Genomic DNA, 24,689 nt, shown 5'->3' on the forward strand with positions numbered 1-24,689 from the left:
CAGCTACAGATTCCCTATTTTTTTTAACAAGTAGACAAGACATAAAACACAACCTGTAATAGTGCCATCAGAGTTTCAGTAGGAACAGGCTCAGAAAGAGTTGACTTTTTTAAAAAAAAAGTAGTAAATAAAAAAAATTTCTTAAACTTTAAAAATCATCTGCTACCTGTTTAAGGTCAGCAATGTTTTATTTTTATTATCCTAGAGATAATTTGGTGACCAACGGGGTAGAAGGGAACTATCTGCCAAAACTGACCTCCTTAATTTTGTTAATAAATAGTTCTTCTGTAAAAGTGAGGCTTGCACTCCCTAACAAAGTAAGTGGAATAGAAAAATCATTATGTGGCAAACAGAAAGTGACTCTCTCTTCGAAGCTTGTGAAAGGATGTTACTAACAATAGAGAGAAAAGGTATTAGAAATGAAAAATTCAAATCTATTCAAATGTTCTTTGACATTCAAATGGTGAAGTTGTCAGTCTTTGAGGTAAGAGACTTTAGCAGAAGCAATTTAAAGAAAAAAACAATACCCAGATAATGACTCTGAGCATTGCTTCTGCCTAAGCATTCCCAGTAAGAATTTGTATTCTGCTGCTTCAAAGAAACAAGGTATTTATTTACAAATACCAGCTATGGTCTGATCCTTCTCCTATTTCACATCTTCCCCCTACAGCACTGGAAAAATATGAACCTGGTGCAACTGATAATTGATCCTCCTGGTAGTGCAACACATAGCCGCCTCACATGGATAACATCCAAAAATGCACTCGGCACGACGTGACCAGCCTGTCAGTATAACCCACCGCTTGTACCAGCTGTGGAAAGTTGGCACGTGGCTGTCGTGTAGCCAGAAGTGATCCTTGTGCCTGCTTCGAGGGAAGACATGAAGGACAGGAGAGTGCTGGTGGGAAAACTCTTGGCACAGTGCTGGGTCTGCTTGGTCTGGAGAAGAGAAGGATCGGGGCGATCTCATCAACGTGTATAAATATTTGAAGGGAAGGTGCAAAGAGGACAGAGCCAGGCTCTTTTCAGTCGTGCTCAGTGACAGGACCAGAGGCAATGGCCACAAGGCCAAACATGGGAGCTTCCCTCTGAACATCAGGAAACACTTTACTGTGAGGGTGGCTGAGCACTGGTACAGGTTGCCCAGAGAGGTGGTGGAGTCTCCATCCTCGGAGATGTTCAAAAGTTGTCTCGGCATGGCCCTGGGCAACCAGCTGTAGCTGACCTTGCTTTAAGCAGAGGGGTTGGACTAGCCGGTGCCCAGAGGTCCCTTTCAACCTCAACTGTTCTCTCATCCCGTGAATCAGTAGGCTTTCATGAGCAATTTGAAGGAGGTGGGAGAGCCTGCTGCCAGCATGCAGGAGGTCAGTGCTCGTCCTGCTGAGCATGTGCTAAGCAGTAGCTCTGCACCAGCTATGCTTCGCCTGCATAAGGGTCTCTGTAGCACAGACACAGCAAGCTCCAGAGCTGCCGGTGCACATCTGGTGCCCCTGTTGTTAAGCCAGCTCTGCTGTCATATGCTGAGACATAACTGTAGAGAGCTGAGGCAAGCAAGGCAAAGGTTCACAGAGCATACCTTTGTTATAAATAAATACAAAAGAACTAGAACAACTTAAAATGTGCTGTAAGGGAATATTCGCCAATTTGAGTGTGAGTGTGCTCAGGCAGGAAGATCCAGAACCTCTGAGCCACCCAGCTGGGCACTGCACCCCTCTTCATACAGAAAGCTGTGGATCTAAACAAAATCTCATAGCCTAGCCTCGATCAAAGCTATATTAGTGTCTTAAATCCAGAGAACACAACCTAAAAGTCTCTGACCCAGCCCTGTGCACTGCTGCAATCAGATCTTTACTGCATAATAAAAGTGATGGTGGATTTCTATTTCCAAAGCTGGGCTGGACACAGATCATATTCTCATACATGAGTTAAACCCCAGTTTAATTTGAGGGAAGTCTCTCCCTGACTTCAGTGGACTAAAGCACATAACTGCACACAAAAAAGGGATTGGGAATGGAAGATACTGGTGCTATAAAATGCTGTGGTGTGGTACAGGCAGGCAATTTTGGTGTGGTGCCTCTTTCCGTATTAGAAAAGACAGGGTTGGAAAACAATTGAGAGTCCATTGTTTACTCAGATGATCTTGATCTGCCAACATGGTAAAAATGATATGATATTTTTTGCTCTTAGTGAGCAGGCTAGCCAGCATGTACGTGAACTAAAGGAGCGAGACAAGACTGGTACCAGAAAGAAAACAAATGTCATACCTTGACTCTTCTAATTCAAATGTCATGACTCTCCATAGATGAAAAATGGTGGTACTAATCTACTCCTCAAGAAATAACTAGCCATAGCTTAACACTGTCAGAGTTAGAAAAGCAACAAGGTCAGAACTAGAATAGTTCTAAAGACTGAGGTGGAAATGAAGATGAAATGAAGATTTTTCAAATAATCTGCATTTTAGGTGATGCACAACTGAGCTTTCAGCATTTATGTTCACCAAACTCACCAAGTAAACAAATTCTGAATCTATCAGGGGATAGAAATTATCCAAGAGATTTTAGAAATTGCACACTGCTAGTGAACTACACTTTGGTAATATTCCTAACTCATAAATATTCCTTCTATCTAGTGATTTCTTTCCATTTACATAGATATGGAACACATTCATGAGAGAAATTAAGAAGAATAGATTGCAGCAGTATTTTAATTTATGATACTATTTTAATCACTGTAAGAATAACTCAACCTGAATATATCTGGGAAAAGTAATTTACCATAATAACTAGAATTGGAAATACAACTTTTTCAGAAAAGCAGTAATGAGAAATGTATTTCTTGCCTGATAGAGAGGTAAGGAAGGAAGACGTATTTTGAAATACAATAAAGATTGATCACCGAGAAAAATATATATTAGGCACTAAAAGCCATTAAGCTAATTTATGCAATAAATTCTAGAAATTAATATCTAGCATGCATTTGGTTTAATGAAAGCCAGGTATGAATTATTTCAAATTACACCTACATTTCAGATGCATATGCAATTTTTACCATATTGAATCACTAAATGCAATTGTATAAGAAGTGTTCTCTGCTGACCTAAATAGATTTCTCTCAACCTTCAGATTGAAGAAAAAACCCTATGAGGATGCAAATGCAGGAGCACAGTATTCATTTTCTTATAGCTTTCTTCCTTCCAGATAACATACTCTCTTATATGCTTACTTGTTCCTGGCCGGGCATCAGAAACATCCACCAGTGGTCCTGTAGCTTGTGACACAGACTGGTAATGTACCGTGTGGGTGACAGTCAGTGACTTCTGCTTAGACGTCTCTCCAAAGTCAGCATCGGTGAGCAGAACTGTTGATCTGTCATCTGTAAGTAAAAAAACCCATCAGACGTTGAATAATGAATTTTGGGTTTGCCTTCATAAGAGCTTTACAGCCAGTCCCCAGACTTATTTTCAGCTGGGTGCCACCACTGACAGTGGCAGCTCACTCTTCTCTGCAGGGCTGAAGATGGCTCTGAAGTGTGTACCACAGCTTGAGAGCCTCTGGGTTTAAACTTAAAGTTCATACAGAAGTAAAGAATAAGTGTAATTTTCATGTTTGTCTTTATGATTTCACCTTAGAGATGTGCAGCTAAGACAGACTATTAAGCATCCTTCCAAAAAGCTAATTTGTGTCTAATAATTTTTGGCCCTAATTTCTTTCTTTCCCGTCTTTTGAACACTGCCCTCTTCCCCTTCATTTTCAGAGAGCTCAGCTGAGCTTTTCAACAACATATTAAATTTATTTCTTTTTATTGACATAACTAGTAATGTCCTCAGTGAAATCGCCCTTGTCTTCCCAAAAGGAGGTCGTTAGGTAATGCTGCTAACTAACCCTCTACCAGTCAGCTTTTTCTCCAGAGACAGAATATTGTAGAAGGGATGGCCGTGACAAAAGACTCTTCTTAGGGAGCTGCTTATTGTCAAGCATGTGAGTATGACAGTGAAGACAATGGAAATATACTTGAAGGGCAGCTAAGCATCCTTAAGTCCAGTGTTTTGCTGTTCTGGAAGCTAAGGGCTAAGTCCTACCAGCTCTTTCTGCACCAAACCTCACTACGGTAGGTTTGAAAAAGATGCTTTGAGGAGCTTTATGCGAGTCGTGTAAGTTTCTCGTAACATAGTCCAGCTGACTATGGGCTTTCCTGCAGCTGCAAAGAAAGGTGCGAGGTGAAGCCTGACCTTGGGAAGGACTGGGAAAAAACAGGTGAGCACTGACCTTTACTGCTGTATGGTTCTGCTGCCTATTGCTTCCCTATGGGGTAGGATATATACACCAAATTTCTACACAGACCTTGATCCCTGCAGAATGCCAGTGCTATACAGTGCTTACTTTTTTTTTCAGTTGTGATCTCTGTATTGTATTTATTTCACTCCAAAGAGGAATCTGGTCCACTTGATTGTGGAAGGTTTAACAGCGATAAATCTTCCACTGACTCTGTCCTTGCAGAACAATTATTTGCATGCTATCAGACTTCCTTTTTCATTCTTTACAGTCTTTTTATCCATTCCTCATATTAATAAAAGCCACAAGAAGTTCCTGCTATGCTATGCCATACAGCTTTGTAATGTATTTCTAAGGGGACTGGCAGCAGTGGGGCTTCCGTGCATTTACTAGTCAGCAGAGGTTGATCCGCTTCTTCTAAGCATTCCTGTTTTTTGTTGTGTTTTTTTTTTAACTTGACAAGACACCATTAAGGCGAACAGTTCTGCACAATAACATAACTAGCATTTTTTTACCAAAGAAGGCCATAAATAGAATGAGCATTATGAAATCAAATTACTCTGGCAAAAGATGAGCTCTTATTCAGGTTGGGAATAAAGCCTCTTGGCAGTAAACTATGTCAAAGACTGCCAAAGTGCCTGCTTATTCTGAGTGCTTTGTGGAGAGCTGGCTATTACTAAGGCACTGATCGCATTGCTACAGTTAAGACACTAATGGTATTTCCACTATAACCCCCTATTGCTCAACAACTGTAACTCAAAAGTAAAAACTGTCTTTAGGATGAAGCCTGGCACAAAAGACTGCATCACAGAGGCAAACTTTGGGAAGCTCAAATCAGGATTAAAAAAAGTCTGTATTTCAAGTGAAGCATAGGTCTCCTTTTCAAATCTGCAGCGCAAACTGTGAAATGTCCCGTGAGGCCATCCCCCCATGCCAGACTGGCAGCAAGCGTGACAGGGTGCGGGGCTAAAGCAGCTTGTCCCTCCCCAGTGTGGGCATGGACAGGAGATGCAGAGATGCTGCTCCCAGCTTGTGGAGCTTTCCTCTCCGGCCACACCATCCCTGGGATGCTCTTACGTTCTCAGCCATCACAGGCTTCAGATTTTGATCCAAAAAAGTTAGAAGTCTAACAGGAACAGTCATTCTGGAGGGTCTTGCCACAGTGTGTACCCATACAGTCATGAGATCAGGTTGTATTTTTATTCCCTTGAGATTTCAGACATCTTGTGTTTAAATTATTTGGAAAAAAAAACCCAACACCAAAAAAATTCTGTTTTTCATGACAGTTCAGCTATGTGCCAGCCACATGAGAAATCTTGTTTTCTGTTGTGTGAAAAGGTTTAGATTTGAATTTTGCATAGATACACAAAAGCTGAAAACTGATCAAAATGTTGAAATATCATTTGCTATGAACAGGTGGATACAGTATGCAACATGTAAGTTTTAGAATTTGACTGTTGCAAATCCTTAATTACTGATATTGTAGGTTCAGAATTTAATTTTCCTTATAAGTAATGCCAGTGATCCAACTGTCTAGTCAAAGCCAAAAGAGAAATTAAAATGAAAATCATAAAAATGCAAGTCTTCATTTACATTTTCTTCAAGCAGCTCTTTCCACCAGCTTCATTTTCCTAATGTCCTGCATTATTTTTAATACTGTACTGAGATTACTTAAAGTGGAAAATGATTCAAAGGGGAGAAAAAAAAAATCAGTTCAGTTTTCAAATGTGGCAAATTACTTTGCAGCTCTTTTTCTCGATGTGTGCAGTGGGGAAAAGGTGTGGGGAAAAGGAAGTCCAGCTAAAGTGCCTGTTGCATTAACCAGCAAAAACAAGCCCAACAAGAGTTTACCAATGGTCTCCATCGTGTCCCTCTCCTCAATCAGAAGCTGTGCTCTGGGAATGTCTATGTGCATCCTCAGTGTTTGCTGCTGCTTATTAAGTGTATCTGATGTTCTGGTGTTCTTGCTAAAAATAAAAGAGAAGCAAACACTTTAACATTCAGCCTAAATGAAAGAATACTTGCAAACTTCCTCATTTTAAATCTGTCCAGCTCAAACAAAAAATAATATAACTATAATCAGCAAAATACTCATACATCTTATTTTCCCCTCTTCAGAGCAAGTGCATGGTATTAATTTATTGCACATGACAAGCAGTTAGATGAATGCACAGTGTTGAGGGATTTGGTCTATTCTTTATCAGTGGGGATCTCCTGGAAATTTCATATAGTTTTCTTCAAGTGTTGTCATATAATGAAATTAGCAAAAACACTTTGCAAGACGGACCTTTTCTTTCATTCCTCATGAATATGACTAAAGAAACACACAGCTGATCAAACAGGTTGGTAGGAAAATGATGTCTTGAGTAATTTCTAATTATTTTTTTAACTTTTCATTGTTTTTCATTAGATAAATTCCAAATATCACTAGAATTGATAAATGAAAAAGCAAAGTAATAACTAGGGATTCCATTAATAAACTGCATAAAATAAATTAAGGTTTTAGTCCCATTGATGTTCCAAGACTAAAATTGCAAATCTTGTTTACATTCATGGATTATTTCTAATTGATTGATGCAATATTCTAAAAAAGAACATAAAACAATTATTCTATCATCATGCAAATTGAAACAATTACATTTTGAAGTTTGTGTACCAGAAAATGACTTCTTCAATGAGCTGCCTACCAAAAGCAAATGAAAATGCATAGTAAAACTGAGTGCTACAATCATTTCTAATACAGAGCTTGCACCAAGAAACCTTCGGACTGCACAAAAACCTTTTTGCCCTTTTAGATGTAATTACTCTTTGGAGGAGAGGAAATATTTGCAAATACTTCTTTATGCAGGGAGACTGAGGAAAGTTAAGACAAATCAGCCAGTAGTGTGATCCAAGTGCTCATGCTTCAAAGAGCTTTAAAATCCAAGTGGAGGCTCATTTTCTAGTGCAAAATAGCTGTAGATCACTTGGTTTAATTCTCCTTTGGCAATGAATTATTGTTGTTAATGGAATCAGCAGAGGACTATTAAGCTGCTTGATGATAAGCTCACTTCTTCCCTGAGCGTGGGCCTCTACATAGGAGATTAATGCATGTGTGATGAGCCCACACCTCTAGACAATTTGCCTTAACTTCCTGCTGTGCCTCCATGTGAGCAAGACCTAACTATTGCAGGTTTGGAGGTTCTCCTAGAGTCCTTTTTAGGAGGAATTTCCTTGCCACGTGGTCAGTAATTCTGCTCCAAATCCACGAGTAAGATCTGCAAGGCACACAGGTACACCTCTCTGGCTGATTCTACCTTCTGGCTTTCCCTGTTCTTGTGGTCCCCAGCATTAACATTATCTATGCATCTCAAACTTTAACGTCTCTGTCTTTACCTGGGTGGTTAGGTGGCACTGCTGCTACCATGTACAGATGGATAGCTGAAATGCATTCAAACAGCCTACAACTGGTGCCTCATTTAATCATTATGGAAGCAAAATATCAGGAGAGCTACCTGAGGGCTGCCAGACTTTTCTCCATATATAATCAGTGGAGAATAGTAGTCACAGTGTCTTATTAAGCACATAAATTTTCAATGACATTTAGGATCCTAAAATGCAGATAAATTCCACACTGACATTCTCAAAGTCTCTGCAAAGTCTCTGCATGGATTAGATGCCACTCTCCTATTGGTTTCCACTCAAGTTGCTGAAATGTTAGGAGAATCAGAGACTAATATATTATCTGCATGCCAAATATGCTTGAATACATGCCCTTGAAAAGTTGGACTACTTTGGGCTTGTCCAAGATCACAGAGCAAACCTGTGATCAAGTAGGAAACTGAATTTCTGAGGTCCAATTTTGTGTAATAATCAATAATCCAATAGTTGTAGGATACATGCAGATATGTATAGAATCTGTGCAGTACATAATTGAGTCTAATAAATGCATCATTGCACCCCTCCTCCGCTCACCAGGGATGCAGGAGACAAAGGGATCAAATCAGACAACTTCCTCAGAGAATGCAGACCCCAGAATCCTAGTGAGAGCTAGAAGCTCTTCTGCAGTGCGAACATTCTATATTCCTACTATTGCAAAGTACTCAGCCACGCAGAAAGTATTGTTTGGACCACAGGGAGCAGGAGGACAGTTCTCCAGGTTTGCAGTTATATTACTCACCTGCCAAGAGAGAATTCTGAATCCCATTCTTGGCTCCAGGGATAGCTTTATGCAAAATACATGGAAGGTCCTTTAAGCCAGAACTGGAACTCAGTCCTCTCTATATTCAGGAAAATTCCCTACTATGCTCGAGAGTTATGCCTTGTTTTGTGTGATCTCGCTTCTTGTCCTTACTGGTCTAATTAATTCTCCTGTATGCAGCAGCACGGTGACATGGAGTATCCAAACACAGAACAGGCAATTGGCAGTAGCAAGAGGATTGCTGCTGATTAGCATGCTATCTCTTTCTGGCTCAAGGAATTTTGAATTATTTTCTGTGGACCACAATAGCTCAACTTTCAGGTTATAAAAACCTAAAGTGCCAACAGCAATTAAGTGCCTCTAGGACTTGGCAGCAAGGCAAAGATTTTTAGGATTGCAATTTTGACGTTTGGTGCCCAAGTATTTTCTAACGTAGGAAAATTCAGGCATCAAAGTATTATAACACTCTGGTGGATGAGGAGTCCAATGATTAATTCTTTAAAGGGAGGAAACATATCTACCTATATTTTCCTTAACCTACAGATATAAAATTCCCAAACTTAAACATGTGCTACAGCTATTCTTTACCTGTCAGTCCTTGTAATGATCTGTGTATAATACAATTCATTCCCTATGGTTCAATGAATCTCTGAGCTCCAAACTGTTAGAGACTGGGTGCCTGTCTGGGGAATGAGTCAGTATGCATTTGCTGTAATCTTTTACTCTACCAAGGTGTCTGCTTTTGGCCGCTATGAAAGACACATACTTGGGTACATGGGCCTTTGGGTCCGATTGAGTACAGCTTTTATGTACAGCCTGTGGATAAATGGGCCTTTTTCCAGAGGAAGTACAATGTATAAGGTATTTTGAAAGAGTGTGCATAGTTAAAAGAATACCCCCTTTTAAATAATCTTTCTGAATCTTCAATAAAAAATACTTACTTGAGTGACTGAAAATATCTGTATGCACAGGAGAGGGTTAAACCTATCAAGCTAGTTATGTAAAGGGATTGAATATGGTGCTCTGTAAACCCAAAGTCATTCTGGGTCTTTGGCAGAGAGTCAGGCCACCTCACGGTTTCCTGATGTCTACGCTGGTTGCTGTAAAAACATATGGAAAATTAAATCTTGTAAATAGTCAGCCTGACAGAGGAATATCTGGGGAGAAAAGATTCCTCACCTTGTGTTCAAAATTAGAAAGTTCAGTCAATTGCTATACTGATTCACAGTGAACTGTTGCAAAGAAGTTGGCTGGACCGACACTTTCACCCAAAAGAAACATAAAAAAGCTGTGATTGTACAGCAGCAGGGATTTTTACTTGCGCGATTAAGATATCAGCAACAAGTTGTGCAGCTCCCATTAAACTGCTAACTTCTGGGGCTTATCCTGCTGCCCAGACATTTGACTTATACAGCCAAAGACAGCAACTTTGTCAAAGCAAAGACTAAAGCTCCATTCTTAATCTGCTTTACACACGCTCATAAAAATCTCAAAGGGAAAGATACACAAAGCTCTCTCCATCCCTCACACCTTCCTACCAAGCAGGGAATCATCTTTTCTGTTCTCTGTCCCATACTTAAACAGCAAGGCATAACCCATGGCATACCCTCTTTCTTGATATATGTATCATAGCAGATTTTGGTGAAAATGAAAAGATACAAAATATCAGGAGCTTTATAATATGTGACTATTGCTTTGGAGAGGGCTTATTATCCTTTGATTATTAACATGCTAAATCTTCAGGAACATCTAGTGACGATGGGTAGCTCAGGTTTCGGTTGGAGGTATTTCACAGATTTATCACAAATGACAGAGCATTTAGCCTGTAGAAAGCAGGCTCCCCACAACAGCATCACTTTAAGAGCTCGAAGTTATGATGCGTCTGCAAATGTAGGCCTATATCCCCTACTTCCTCTAAAGTCTTGTTGTAATAGTAATGTGCCTTTGCTCACACTTCCAGAAGAGAAATATAAAATACGACTATTTAATAAAAACAAGATTATTTGTTAATAAATGAGATGGGAGCAACTGACTTGATGATCATATTTTAATGCTCATGAAAGGAAAAGCAAAGAGAAACGGTGGCAGATGAGTTACCTAGAAAAACAGCTCTGAACTAAAGGCTGGGAAGGGACCTGACTGCTCTCTGCGTTCATCAGGCAGGGAGGGCAGAAGCAGCTCTTTAATTTGAAGGTCAACATCAGCAGAGGAAAAAATGGGTCAAAACTGGGCACTTAAGTTGGCAGTTTGATAAAGTTTTCTAAGCGTCAGAGGAGTGAGACTCTGAAATGGCATTGCAGAGGCGGCGACAAGACTAGTGAAGCTAACCAGAGTTAAGGCAGAGGTTTACCAGTTTTGCAGAGGTGTTATGTGTGGTTGTCACTGGGACTGAATACCTTCATCCAGGAGTTTCAGCCTGTCTGTGCTGGGTTTCTTTAGGGAACAGATTTGCTGCATATGCTAATCTGTGCTGTTTTCTGTGACATCGAAAAACATCAGAGCATATCTTCCTGAAGTTGCTTAAACCTGCAATCTGCTGCTAGCAGGGGTTTCTAACCAGCAGATAGGAAGGGTATGACCTGACCTGCATGACCAGTCTTGTTAACATCAGTGGGACTATTCAGATGTATTTGCAGACTGATGGCGTAGAGCTGAGTTTACACTAAAACCATCTGTCACCATGCCTTTGGTAAGTATATTCTTATAATAACAGGTGAAGTATACGAGGGGTGAGGAAGTTTAGCGTACTGTTTGTTTGGTAAAATATCTATGACATTCTCAAATTTGTTGCTTAAAAATAAAAAGATTTTCTAGCAAACCAAAACTCATTTGAACTTAAAAATAATCCCTTGGTGATCCCATTTTCAAATATATGCAGCAGTTTTAAAGTTCAATATTTTCCCCAGACAAAACAATAAACATTGAAGATATGAAATTTCCATCTTTGAAAGAATCGTGGTGCCAGAGTAGTCATCCTGTTGCAATTCAACAACTGAATTAGATTTCTGGATGCTGAGCCGATGGAACAGAACTGAAAAATAATAAATGCATTTACCTGCTCTTCTATACCTTTGGGTATAAGCAGCTAGCAATAGTGAATTACATAAATATAACCGTAAAGTTTAGAGATATTCACATCCAGGCACTTACTGCCTTCAATCAGATGGTCTCTGAAGAGCAATTACATTGGTACAGATTATGAAAATGTTTTTCTGAATAGGAAAAATGTTCAAACGGACCTACATAGCTTCTATAATTTAATCTACTAACACAAGTGTTCTGTTTTTTACCATTGTATTCCCTCACAGATACTGTCCACAAATTGTCTTTTTTTGCCCGTTTCTAAACAACGTGTCCTAGTTCTTAACAAACAGTCAAATGGTGTGTTTTGAAAAAGAATTTAGGAATAGAAGATTTACTTCTCCGTTTGTCCCTCTAATAATTTTCAAATATGATGCCATAGTTGACAGACATTTTTCTATTTAAAAACATTAAATCTATTCTTACCTCATAAGCATTTCAGCCAAACTCTTTGCATCTAGAAGAAAATAGAAGAAATGTCATCACAAATGAAAATCTATTTGATAGATGGTTTATTAGGAAGTAAGTGATTTGAATTAGCCATGTGTAAAACCACTGCTGTTTCTCAGATCAGTGGCAAGAATAAAATAATCTCTAAAACTCCCAACTTTTGCTGAAACTGCATTTCTGCCCCAGACAGCCCTGTTTAGTTCCTCAGTAGCACCAAAGATGCTTAGAGAAGTACAAGCTACTGTTGGCTTAACTAGAAAAAACTACAGAAACTTATCAGAAGGAGGAACGGTTTAACAAATAACGGGGATCTCTGTTCCTTCATGCCATGGTTAGCAAGTCAACAGGTGAGGAAGGAAGAAAAGGCAAGAAGACAGAAATGTTGACATCCGTCTCGGCAGGAGGCAAACCCAAGCTGGATGAGCGGTTGCCAACCTGCCCTTTCCAAACCAAACCTGACTGCATGGAGGTCTGAGCAAGGGAGGTCTCCAAGGAGTCAACTTGTTTGGTTGTTCTCAAATATGAATGCTTTTCCACTAGCAATAATTCAAAACTACTAGTGGGTCTTCAGAGGATAGTCTATACACAAAACAGGAGGTGGCTTATTCCCGCATGGCTCAGCCCTGCAAAACGGGGCGCTGCTGAAGGAGAAATATTCCTCCTGTTGTCATTGCTGATATTATTAGCACAAAATCCTTTGGGGATGTAACTATTCTGGTACTTATCAGATCAAAAGACACAGCTGAAGGGTGGTTCACCCAGTGTTCTTCAGGTAGCTTTCTGTAAAACTTTATCAACATAATATAACAAGTTCTGTAGTATTATTCAGCAAAAACAGACAGCTATGTTTTGTTCTCCTGCAGTCTGCCGCTAAACAAACTCAGTTAAAAATGCTGACTCCAGAGTCCTTAAGTATATCACACAGCAACAAAGCAGCCTTTTGTGCAACCAAGTGAAGCAAATCTGAGAAGAAAACAATTCCAAGTTCTAAGTCCTCAAACAACTCTCCTGTTATGTGAAATTTTAAATTTCTTCTTTTATCTGCTGCTTGTAAATCTACCAGCACCTGCCAAGACATTAACTGAATTTGTATTTGTTTTCTCCATCTCAACTTTTTTATTCCTTAATCACCTCTTGGGTCTCCTAGACCTACAACAATTTCCTTGCTTGTGATCCATTAAATATCCTGCTTTTAAAATTCAGAGGATGCAGGCAGAAACAAACCACCATCTTAATGCATCGCTCTGGCTATATTTGTATTAATTTTTAAAAGGAATGGACAAAGAGCTCATTTTATTCATAAAAAAACCTCAACAAACCCCCTTCCATCCACTTACTACATTCTGTTTCTCTGATGTTGTGTCAGCTTGCCTGCCTTAAGCTTTATTCCTCACCTACTACTGGAGAAGCGGAAATTCTGTACTTCCTCTAGGTCTGTTTGCTCCACTTCTTTATTTTTAACCTTCCCCTATCCCTTATCAGCACAAAGCGTGGCAGATTCCTGGTGGAGGGAAGGACTCTTCATCTGAGATGTCCCATTTAATCCAAACAGTGCTCCATTTAGGCACTCAGACTTTCTATTTTTCACTTTGTTTGGGATTGCCTTTTGCTGTTAATACTCTTATAAATGGTACTTCATAGTAGATGACAATGTCTTTATCATCAGTCATAAACCAACTGCTGCTGCTCCCAAATGACGTCAGAGAGAGTTTTGCTACTGCCTTCTAAGGACGCAGGAAGAGACCCAGTTCTTTTGGAGAATAAAAAAAAAAAAGCAGCTCTGGTTCCAAGTCATGTTTTTTTTCAGCAAACTTTATGATGCTTCTTGTTATTCTAGCAGCACTAGGATCATGAAGAGCCTATGCAGACATTCTCCCTCCGGCACACATAATAAGTGTGATTTAATAAGCAAATATTGTTTTCATTCAGCTAGCAGTTTTTGTGAAGCAATTGCTGCCTCCTTAAGTGAAGACTATGAATACTTGTGCAAGTAATTCTCAACTCAAGAAAAGCGGAAGGGACAAAGTTGAAGGTTGCTTGGCCCAATGTCATTCAGTTTGCTTCTTACATTTCTTTACCAGGATTAAATGACAAACAACCTCCCGCACATGTTCTCAGATGCTGCACAGCATATAGCTGAGTTCCATGCTGCCTCTGGAAAAAACGTTACATTCTCACCATTATATGTGGCACATATTCAAATGCTCATTAACATATATGCATCCTTGGTCAATGAGGTGCAAAGGAGATTGTGCATCTTTGGTCAAAAATAACATGAGGCATCATGCAAGATCATGTTACATGTCAAAAGGTGAACGGGGAAGTACTGCAGAAAAAAAAAGTAACTCCATCAGCAGCGTTTAAATGTACTAATTATTCAAGCAGATTTTTACAATGGTCAGCAGCATTACTGTAGTTAATGATGGCTGTACTGGGCACGCAGGTTAGTGTAGGACTGGACCAAAACAAATGTCCCAAGAAGATAAGGGATCTTCTCTATCTGTCAAAGCAAAACCTAGGAGCGTAAAAGCAACTGAATATGATAACAGTGTGTCCAAAACATCAGATACAGGGGTAATGCTAGTTTCACAAATGAATGAGTATAGACCACAGATTGTAATGTGTATTTCCTACATTACACTTTTGATCAGTAAATTTAGAATACTTCATAAAATGAGTCAGTAACTCTGCCACTGTCCTATCTCCCAGATTTCAGGTGGGGAAAACAGGGCTTGGGGAGGCCATGAATGACAGAGTGAAGGGGGCTATCTCCCGCTCCAGCCAAGCATCACCCCATGCCTTAGTGAAAAAGACAAACTGCTCCTCACTGTGGGTTTGACACATGACTGCGTCAGGCACCGACCCAGCGACAGCCCTCACTTCCATTTGCTTGGGCAGCCACCTTTAAAATGCTTAACACATTTGGCTTGCCCCCTGGGAAATCAGGGGCCATGATACAGTTTTAAATTGCATGCTGCCACTTCTGAACTATCGTGCCACGCTGATACTTTCTGCTTGGATTAAGGTGAGTTGGATTTTAAAACAAAGGGAAAACTATTACGGTAGTAGTGGAGCTAGGTTAATAGTAAGGAGAAAGAGTGGGAAGTCATCAGGTTTCTCTTATAATATATGCTGACCTACTGAATGGCTGCATCAGCTCCAGCAGTCAATTGACCTTCTTGTGACCTGACCTGTGGAACTACTAACTGGGCAAAAAGCAGGGCTTTTCTGAAAACTATGCTTTCTTTCTAAACAGAGTACTCCTGGAGAAATAAATCTTACTGGGCATGACACAGGAGGAAGACAAAGATTTACCTGTCACTAAACATGACATGACTAAACTAACATGTTAGCATGTTTACATGCTAAAACAAGGAGTAAAAGGATTAAGAATGGAGAGACTGCTGTTCTTATGCTATATTTTACTCCACAGAAACTGGAACCACAACCCATTGTCTATAAGCACAGATACAAATGTTTGCATGCAGAATGTACTGCAAATAAATCTGCAATTCCCACGCCTCTTTGTCAAGCAAGTTCAAAGAAAACACACCTCCTGGAACCACAAAAGCAAGAATTATGTTTGTAACTTGTATAAATTCTTTTAGAAGGTCCCACTGTGGAAACTATTATTTCTGATGTAGACTAGAGGAAAGTCGATGGTAGCATCATGATTTAGGAAAAATGAGTCCTGTGCCTCAGAGAAACCCCACCAGGCAATACATATCAAGTGATAATGACAGGATTTCAATTTCAAAATTAATTCAGACGAAAGTTGAACACAACAACTACTAAAGCAAGACATTTTTTTTTTGTTAGGCGATCAGAAAAACTTGCACACAGGATTTTTTTAGAGAACTTACTAAGGAGTTCTCTGGAACAGCAATACTGATTGTCAGTAAGACTTTTAGAACATGAAGTAATCTTCAGAAGAGCAGAAAATGGCTAACATGGGATCAGTTTTCAAAAAGAATGAACAAAAAAAATCTGAATTACTGAAGTCCTATCAATCTGACCTTGGCAATGAGCAAAATGATGAAAAAAATGGAATGAAACTTGGTGAAACGAATTAAAGGAGATGAAATAATTGAGGTCAATCAATATAGGCTTGTGGTCAATCAGCCACGTCAAACAAAGTTGATTTTTTTAAAATGAGATTAAAATCCACTGAGAATTGATGACATTGGAAAAACTCTCACTGAGATATGATTAAATAGCATTAAAATATTATATTTATATTTCTCTAGAGCAAAGTTTTGGTACCTCAAAATATTTTAATAACAAAGTTGCATGATGCAAAATATTAAAACAACAACCATTTTACATAGGTTTCAACATATTCAAAATGCAATTTTAAGAAGGCAGTCATTGTTTAGTATTTCTTTTCATCATGCACCATGGGACATCACACTTGGTACTTTTATCAGTGGTCTGGACTAAATGAAATAATATCTGATAAAAGTTTGAAAATGACACAAGAATTAGGCAGCTAAAATACAATGAAAATGCCAGGTCATTAAGGCATAAAAATCTGGATCATCAGGTAGGCTGGCCACAAGTTAGCAAGGTATCTGTATTAGTATAAGGTCATATATCAAGAATACAAGCCATAGCTATACAATGGAGAAAGTTATCCTGTTGCACTGCAATCAGAGAATTGCCAGGTGATCTCAATGGATAAGATGTTAAAAGCAAACTCTTAAAATAATGCTGTACCCAAAAAGGTGATCCTTGCAGATATAGACAGAAGACCATAAAGGGAAAGAAGAAAGGCTGTTACCTCTCTATCTGATGCTGATATGTCTGTTGCTGGTATACTATGTTAATTTCTAGCATACACAGATGAGGAAAGCTACCTAAAGATTGCAAAGGGACGAGATAAAAGCCTTGAAATTAATAAATGATGGGAAAACTACAGAGAAAAATTAAAGAAGATTCATCTGTTTCATTTACCAATAAAAACATGAAGAAATTACTTGGTTACCACCATGTAAAAGGAATATCCTCAGAGACTGAAAATATGATACAAAAAAGAACTCCAGTCCCTGTATGGCAGACAGAAGTGTAACAGGACCAGATGGCTGGGACGTCGAGCTGTAGCTTGACAAATTCAGATAAGAAGTGAGACGCAACTTTTACAGAAATGGTAGTTAAATACTGATGACTTTTATGAAAAGTACTGATGAATTCTTTGTCACTGCTTATGTTTAAGTGAAGATCAGATATTTTTCTAAATTCCTATATTCTGAGACGAAATAATTCAGAGAAGTCTTATGTTATGCAAAAACCATACTGGCCAGTCATCATCAGCCTTCCTTAAGGGACTGTAACTCAAGAATCTATGAATACTTGTAAATTAACCATGAAAAACTAGATATGCACAGCCATAATTTCCTGGAGTCAAGGAGCTCAAAATATCCTGCTCGTTACTGGATAGAATTCCACAGTATTTCTGAGAAGATAAGATAACACTTTCTTCACCCTTAACCCACCACTTTTTTGATGAAAAGAAACTGCACAGAGGTAAATGACTTAAAAGATTTCGAATGACAAAGTTATTATACAAGCTAAAGCATCCAGATGCCCTGATTTCCAGAGCTGTGTATTAACCATAAGGCTAGTTGTCATCTTGATCTACAAATTTGCCCATGCCTAAGAGCCCTGAATCTCTGTCTTTTTTTGTAAAAACATCCAAAATATTGTTGCAAAAGACAAAACGAGACCCAGAAGAGAGATGAGTAGATGCTAAGGTGAGATGGAATACGCAGGGTTGGCCCTGGCTTTAATATATGTCATGATCATATTTTGGTTAAAATACAAATAACTGAACAATTTGGTGGCTCTTGGAAATGATTAGACTTATTTTTGCAGATGATAAATCACTTTACCATTTATTTAGTGTGTGATTTGAAAGGCTTTTTCCCAAATACCTTCAGTGTAAGGTCTGCTGTCATGTGCTAGTGCAAAACCTACAGGGCCAAGTGCAGAAGTGGCAGACTGCAAGGGTCGAAAACCTGGCTGTGGCTCAGCCAGGGGTATTTACTGGAAGACTGAACAAATCTTGAACAAATTTACAGATCTAAAACTTATTCACATAGCAAACTCCTGAATTTGAATAGGATTAGAGAAAAGTACAGATCAGCGACAATGAAAGGTCAGTGAACAATGAAATGTTGCAATAGTTCTGTTATAACACATCATAGGGAAAAAGATGTGGTAACAAATCTGAGAATATCTGGTTGTGTTTTCTAGCCTACTAACATGTGACCACTTTCATTTTATAATTTGGGAATCATGGTTTGCATCTGCTGGAAAACTGAAATCCCCCCATCTTCAGAACATCTGGTTTTACCCTTCAAAAAAAAAATGATTTTAGGTTATGGAGGCCATTCACAAGGGCAACAAGCAACAACAAAAAAAAGGAAAACAAACACCAACACATGAGAATTATTTTTTTTTCCCCATGCAAAATAATAACAATGGATGCAAAAGTAATTTTTTAGAAACTTACTACCAAATGAAAAAGAAGGAATTTCTGTAGAAAACACATATGCTTTGTTGCCTCATTTCTGTTACATATTGCAGCAAAATGACACCAGCGGGGGACTGAACAGTTTGGTCACGTGCAGCCCCACTTGTACTTTCATGTTCAGAGAGTATGCACATGCAGAAATGTGCCACACCTGTCATCTTACCTCGCAGCCTCTTCAGCCTCTGCTCCCTCCTCCTCCTCCGCACGATCAGCAGCATCACAAAAAGCAGCAAGACCCCAACCAAGATACAGGAAATGGTCACCAGCATCTTTAGCCCTTCATTGGTTGCCAGCCCTTCCTCACTTTGCACAACTGACTTAATGAGTGGAGGGATTGTACCTGGAAACAGTGTCATGATATTAGATGCCTATTAATGAAGACAAAAGATTGAGTTCTCAGGGAATACGGCATGTTATATGCTTCAGCTGCATGCAGAACATTAAGAAGGATTTGTCATGTTCAGGGTGGATGCTATGTTTGCATGTGTAATGGCCATGCCCACGTAACCAGTCACACTGGTAACAAGGTACTGACTGCAGAGACTCATAGATTATCAGAAATCAGGAAGAGGTGCATTCATTGATGAAAGAAAACCATGCCCGTTACACGGTCAAATACTATGATTAAGTCATATTAAATCATTACAAAGCTGTAAAAGATCTCAGAATTACTACCTATGTATACTACTCCTTAGTATGGGAAAATTGCACTGCTGCGACACATTCATATTTTCTGCTGGGCTTTTCTTTGTAAGGAATGTATTCGACAAAGTTCATTTTGTGCTACATACATCAGATGAATCCTTTGCACAGAAACATTCTTATATCACGTCTTAGGGGTGCAGCAGTGATATTGATCTGAAATTCAGATAGCCAACCTGATGCTGATTTGCTAAAGAGTGTCTGACATTATACTCATCAGTAAAACAGGAGAGTAACACTGGATAGAAACAATCAAATTTTGAGAGTGAAATGAGGGAAATGAATCTACAAACTACTGGCACCGGCAGGCAGCTCACTTTTTCATTTTGGGACATATTTGCATTTTGAATATATCTGGCTTCCTGGTGATATATAATACTTGAACTTTTCAATTCTTTTTTCTTTACTTCTAAAGGACGTGAGAAGACTGCAGCACTTTCCTTGGAAGGCTGTTTAGTCATGGAAGGCTTCTCACTCATTTCCTGATTACTATTAAACTGCTGAATGCAACCACAAATGAGGCTATAAAATACAGATTTTTTTGAAATAGGTAGAAACGCGCAAGTATTGTGAACTATGATGAGTATCGATGGAAGCTATTCAATTTTAAACAGCTACTGAAACATAAAAGTGGCTACTTACTTGCTAAAAGGTTAGGAGGGTGAGATAGAAAAACAGGCACATCCTTTTTTACATTTTAATTGCTGCATTGTGTGATATAGTTATATCTCATTATGTACCATACAGTATCAGAAAAAAAAATTGTGATATGATGCAGTACAAAGTGAGTGCTGTAACGACAGTGAAAATGTAGAATTCTAAGCCATGCTTTTTCAGAAGAGCTATTTGAGTTGCATATAATGAGAAGAGTAGTTCCCTAAAGGGATGGAGATAAACAGAAAAGCTACAACCATCCAAACCTATATCATGTACTTTGGAAAATTTATTTTCTTACAATTGCATTTTGAATATTTTTCTACTGTTCCATTGCAGTTCTTCCCCATAATTTTCCTTCTTTTTCTAATTTTCCATTTCTTGGAATAAACACACCACAGGATTTTTTCATCTTGTCTTAACTGAGATACAGTTTTTGCACTACTCTAAAGGCAAAGAAAATGATTAGGTGAAGAAATGGAAAGAACTTCAAGCTCTTGAAGGTAATATTGTCTCTAAATCCTCCTAAACCCTTCTGAATACAGGGCCAAATTTTTCTCTGAATTAAAGTCACACAGACCATTGGCTAAGGACTGCTGGTTTCAATATTACCTAAAATTATGTCTTGCTCTCCTTAATACTTCGATGCAAATCAAATTAGAGTGGCCTAAATTTCAGTTAAACCTTAAGTGTTTAGGTAAGCGATTATCATTTTCCATAGCTCTTCCAAGTAAAGTGTAAACCTCATAATGCTATATACAGGCAGTAAAAGCTTAATTAAAAAAAACATACTGCAAGTTTATATACCCTTCACATTATGCATTTGTGGATATTCAGTAATTGTATTAGAAACTACCAAAACCTAAACCTGCTATCCATCGAGAAAACACCATTTTGACATTTGTTGTCATTCTGTGTGTTGGCTAGGAGTGGAATAGTCAAAGCTTTTCTCAGAACAAAGTCACAGACAAATTGGGAGGGTTTGGGGTTTTTTTCCAGGTCAGTTCACCATCGCCCTTTGTTAGCCTGCTTTACTGGTGCTTCACAGAAGTTGTAATTTGAATGTCTCTGACCCCATTTTCCCCTATGTTGCAGCCCTTCCAGCATCTCCCATTGCAGCTTGCGACATTAGGACTACCAAGTGTTTTCCTGTGTCCTAACTGTTCTTCATGGTTGGAAGTCCCCTGGTGGGCTAGAATCAATTATCATAGTTTAGAGCAGCTACCAAGCTGATCTGATTTAATGTCAGGGTTACTGAGTAGCTGATCTCTGAGTCAGGAAGCTCCTTTGCAGCACTACACACTACAGCTGCACATTGCTAAAAATATCTTCTTAAGTATTGAGTGCAAATATTCTGAAAAACAAGGGGCAGGAAGGTCATAAAATCTGTAAGCTGAAAATGGTTAGCTGAAATATACGCATATATATATACTTTAGAATGGAAAGTAAAAGGTTGCACATAGATCTGCCATTAACCTTTTGACCTAATTCACCATGAAGAGATTTAAGGTAAAGGATACTTAGCCATGATATTTCTCAGGAGCTCTATCACAGATAACAATCAGCTACTGCAGTCCAAACAAAATGACTGAAAGACTCAAGGGTTTCTACAAAGTTTACAAAGGCTTTATCTTAAGACTGCTAAAGCTCCTAAGCTTGTTCTTAGCATTTGGTATCCTAGAACTTTCGTACATGTATTATCTAATCTTCAAAGTACTAGCCTTGTATCTGTTTTATCCTAAGGCAGCTGTGACCCCTAGAAGCTGGAAGGCACTAATCTCATATCACAAGACGAATCAATGGTAGAGGTAGGGTTAGCACTCAAAAGCAGAGCTGCCCAAAAATTTCCACTGGCATGCTTTCTGTAAATGAAAAATTCACTCTCTATGAAAGCAAAAATTTCTGCATGAAGTATTGATAGAAAATGTTGATTTCTAATTAGACACTATTTGCCAAATCTGAAGTGCCTTAAGCCTACGCAGCTTACCAAGGAACAAATGAATGGGGAGCTGGGACTCTGTAAGGACAAATTTTGCTTTAGAAGCACTGAAACATTTCTTCTATGAAATCCCTTATGTGGGAATAGATTGTCTTCATTTTCATTAATGATAATAATAATAATCAACTTATCATTTTAGTTCTGCACCAAATATAACAAATTCAGAAAACTTGAAAATTGAAATTTGCTTTTGCAGCCACGGAAGCCTTCCAGCCTCTCAGCCTTGTGGTCAGTATTTGACATCATGGTGCCTCTCTAAGGCAAAATATAGTCCTGGCAAAGCACGCTTGACAAACAAAGCCATCAATGGTGTAAATGAGAAATTTTCTAGCTGACCAGAAGCAGTGGCCCAGGAAATTTAATGCTATAAATATTTTTATTGTTTCATTTTCTCACTTTTAAAGTTGTCATGCAGCAACACACAAAATCAAATGGCGTGCAGGTCACAGTATGTGAAACCAAGGTCCAAAAATCAGTCTGACAACATTTCAAATCAGTTCATTGTAAGCATACATTTGATTTCACTGCCATCAGTGGGAGTTTAAGGCTCTGGACCTGCATTTTCATATAATCTCATTTTAAGGTATGGCTTAAGACTGTTTGCCCCAGTTATATATATGTAACAATAATTGTGGATGTAAAAAAAAGATCACTGAAAGTTGGATGCTGCCTGTAGAAAGATACTGGAAAGAAAAGAGGATAGGCTAAGTAAAGTGGCAAGAAATTAACTCATAATACGTGATACAGTTATGATTGACAACATCTATACTGCTCAGTAAAACAGGTCCCAAGTCTACCTGGCAAGACCTGGCAGCATTTGTATAATAACTACTTGGATCTTGGTTTCCAAAGTGCTGAGACAAAATCTTTCTCTTAATTTTTTAGAGTGTCTGAAATAATGTGAGGACTGTGAGGCAGCTTACCAAAATGACATTTTCACAGAAAAACATGAGGGGATGTGCTATTTTCAAAAGGGTGAGCCATGAGGGCATGTGTTGTTAATTATCTGCAACTGATGAGTACCTAGCGCAAAGACTGGGATAGTAGTAGAGGATGTGTAAGATGCAGAGGTTTAAACCCTGCCTGATTCATATCCCATACTTCTGACTGGGAATGGTCCCTGTCGCTTGCTCTTCCCTGTGCCATACATGGGTATTGTCCTGGAGAATGATGGTTTGTGTGGGACAAAACTGTGGCAGGGAGATGTTTTACCAACATAGTTATGAATGATTAACAATTTGGTGCTGTCACTGGACAATTATCAAGTTCTTGTTTGAACTTGCTCACTAGTCCTGTTGTTTAATCTAACAGTACAGATGTCACCAAGTGATTGCACAATACAGCACAATATCCCTGGCAACACAACAAAATTTTACACTGGATGTCTCCAGAAAAGCTCTGGCAATTCACACTAGAGCAATTAAGGAGATTGCCATCTGGAGCCATCTCTGTTGCCTTTTTGCCAGAAATACATCCATTTCCCACTATAGAGTCAGCAGAAGCACACATGCGCCACCATCACTTTCAATAAATATGACCGACAAATTGGCATGTTTGCTCTTGCCCTCATGTTCTGGCTTTTGCAGGGTGGGCAGTAACCCCTGGCAGAAGGGCAGGCTGCAGCAATTCCTTCATCCCCTGTGCCCTGCTGCTGGGCATGACAGAGCCATCTGTCACCACCATTAGTTTCACTTTCCCCTGTGTGTAAATAGGGATAATAGCATTACCATTGCTTTGCCCTTGGAGGATGTTGTCTGGAGGCTTTCCTGGAAGACAAGCTAGTTAGCTGCTCCGTTGTGTCACATAATGGGTTTTGAGCTGTGTCACAAGGACATTGCATGGAATAGCAATGAGGCCAGCCACCGCTGTGAATGGCTACAGGAGCCAATTGTACGGAAGACAAAAATTTCATGGAAGAGATGCATGAAATACTAGCAAGTGCTTCTGTGACCACTGGAACTAATGACACCTAGTGTCCTATGGTTACGTGTGTCATGGTTGATTGACTTTGGTGCTGGAGCTTTTCCTCAGTGAGGACAAATAAACCCTTTTCCTCTTTTCTGCCTATTGTCATGAAATCAGTAAGCATTTTACGTCTTTGAGACTGTTAGCCCTCTGTCAGCATGGCTAGCAGATTCAAAAGGGGTTTATAGGGGGAAAAAAGAAAGAAAGACAAGCGAAAAAATCACATAAGAAATTAGGGTAAAAACAGTATCTCAGACATATAAATAAAAAGATATACTTACTGCCATCATAATTGAGTGTTGCAAATTTGGCTTGTTTCTCTGCACAGCCAGCACTGTTGCATACTCTCATTTGCAGTTCGTACCAGGTTGCCTCCTGGAGGTCATACAGTATGTAGGACTTTGACAGGGATGTCCGCTGAGCAGTTGTCCAGACTGTTGTCCCAAATGGCCGGTACTCCAGGGTGAAGGAGGTGATGGGGCAGCCACCGTCATTCCAGCCTATCAGGTTCAGCCTCACTCTCGTGGTGTTGATACTAGCAAAAAGCTCTTGTTCCTTTGAAAATTGTGGCTCTAGAAGCAATGATATATTTCAAGTTAAATGCTTAAGTATTACAGATATAGGACTCTCAAAAATATAAAATTAAGAGAATAATTTCTAGGACAATCCTGACTTCATCTTAAACTCAATGGTTATATATTCAACTTTCCCTCCGCGCACCCCCCCCCCCTTAAATGTTTTTTTCACACTTTGTGCCAGACTCACAAACCTAGATTTTCAAATCCATATGTGAAAAAAAAAAACCCATACATCTCTGAATGGACCTGACTTTCCGGTTTGTGTGGACTTGCATGA

General features: G+C 39.1%; 1 protein-coding gene across 2 annotated transcripts in view; it reads right to left on the bottom strand.

The window, feature by feature from the left end:
• Positions 1–24,689, bottom strand: part of DSCAM (DS cell adhesion molecule) — a 411,800-nt gene that overhangs the window by 26,946 nt on the left and 360,165 nt on the right. For both annotated transcript variants that reach the window (XM_076354240.1, XM_076354249.1), the window contains 5 exons: positions 24,116–24,406; positions 18,678–18,854; positions 11,959–11,989; positions 6,123–6,238; positions 3,223–3,372 (listed from right to left, as the gene is read on the bottom strand). In XM_076354240.1, the coding sequence (XP_076210355.1) occupies positions 3,223–3,372; positions 6,123–6,238; positions 11,959–11,989; positions 18,678–18,854; positions 24,116–24,406 (765 nt within the window). The remainder of the gene's footprint in view (positions 1–3,222; positions 3,373–6,122; positions 6,239–11,958; positions 11,990–18,677; positions 18,855–24,115; positions 24,407–24,689) is intronic.

Source organism: Aptenodytes patagonicus, chromosome 1, assembly GCF_965638725.1.
Source record: "Aptenodytes patagonicus chromosome 1, bAptPat1.pri.cur, whole genome shotgun sequence".
In the NCBI taxonomy this organism is placed as follows: domain Eukaryota; kingdom Metazoa; phylum Chordata; class Aves; order Sphenisciformes; family Spheniscidae; genus Aptenodytes; species Aptenodytes patagonicus.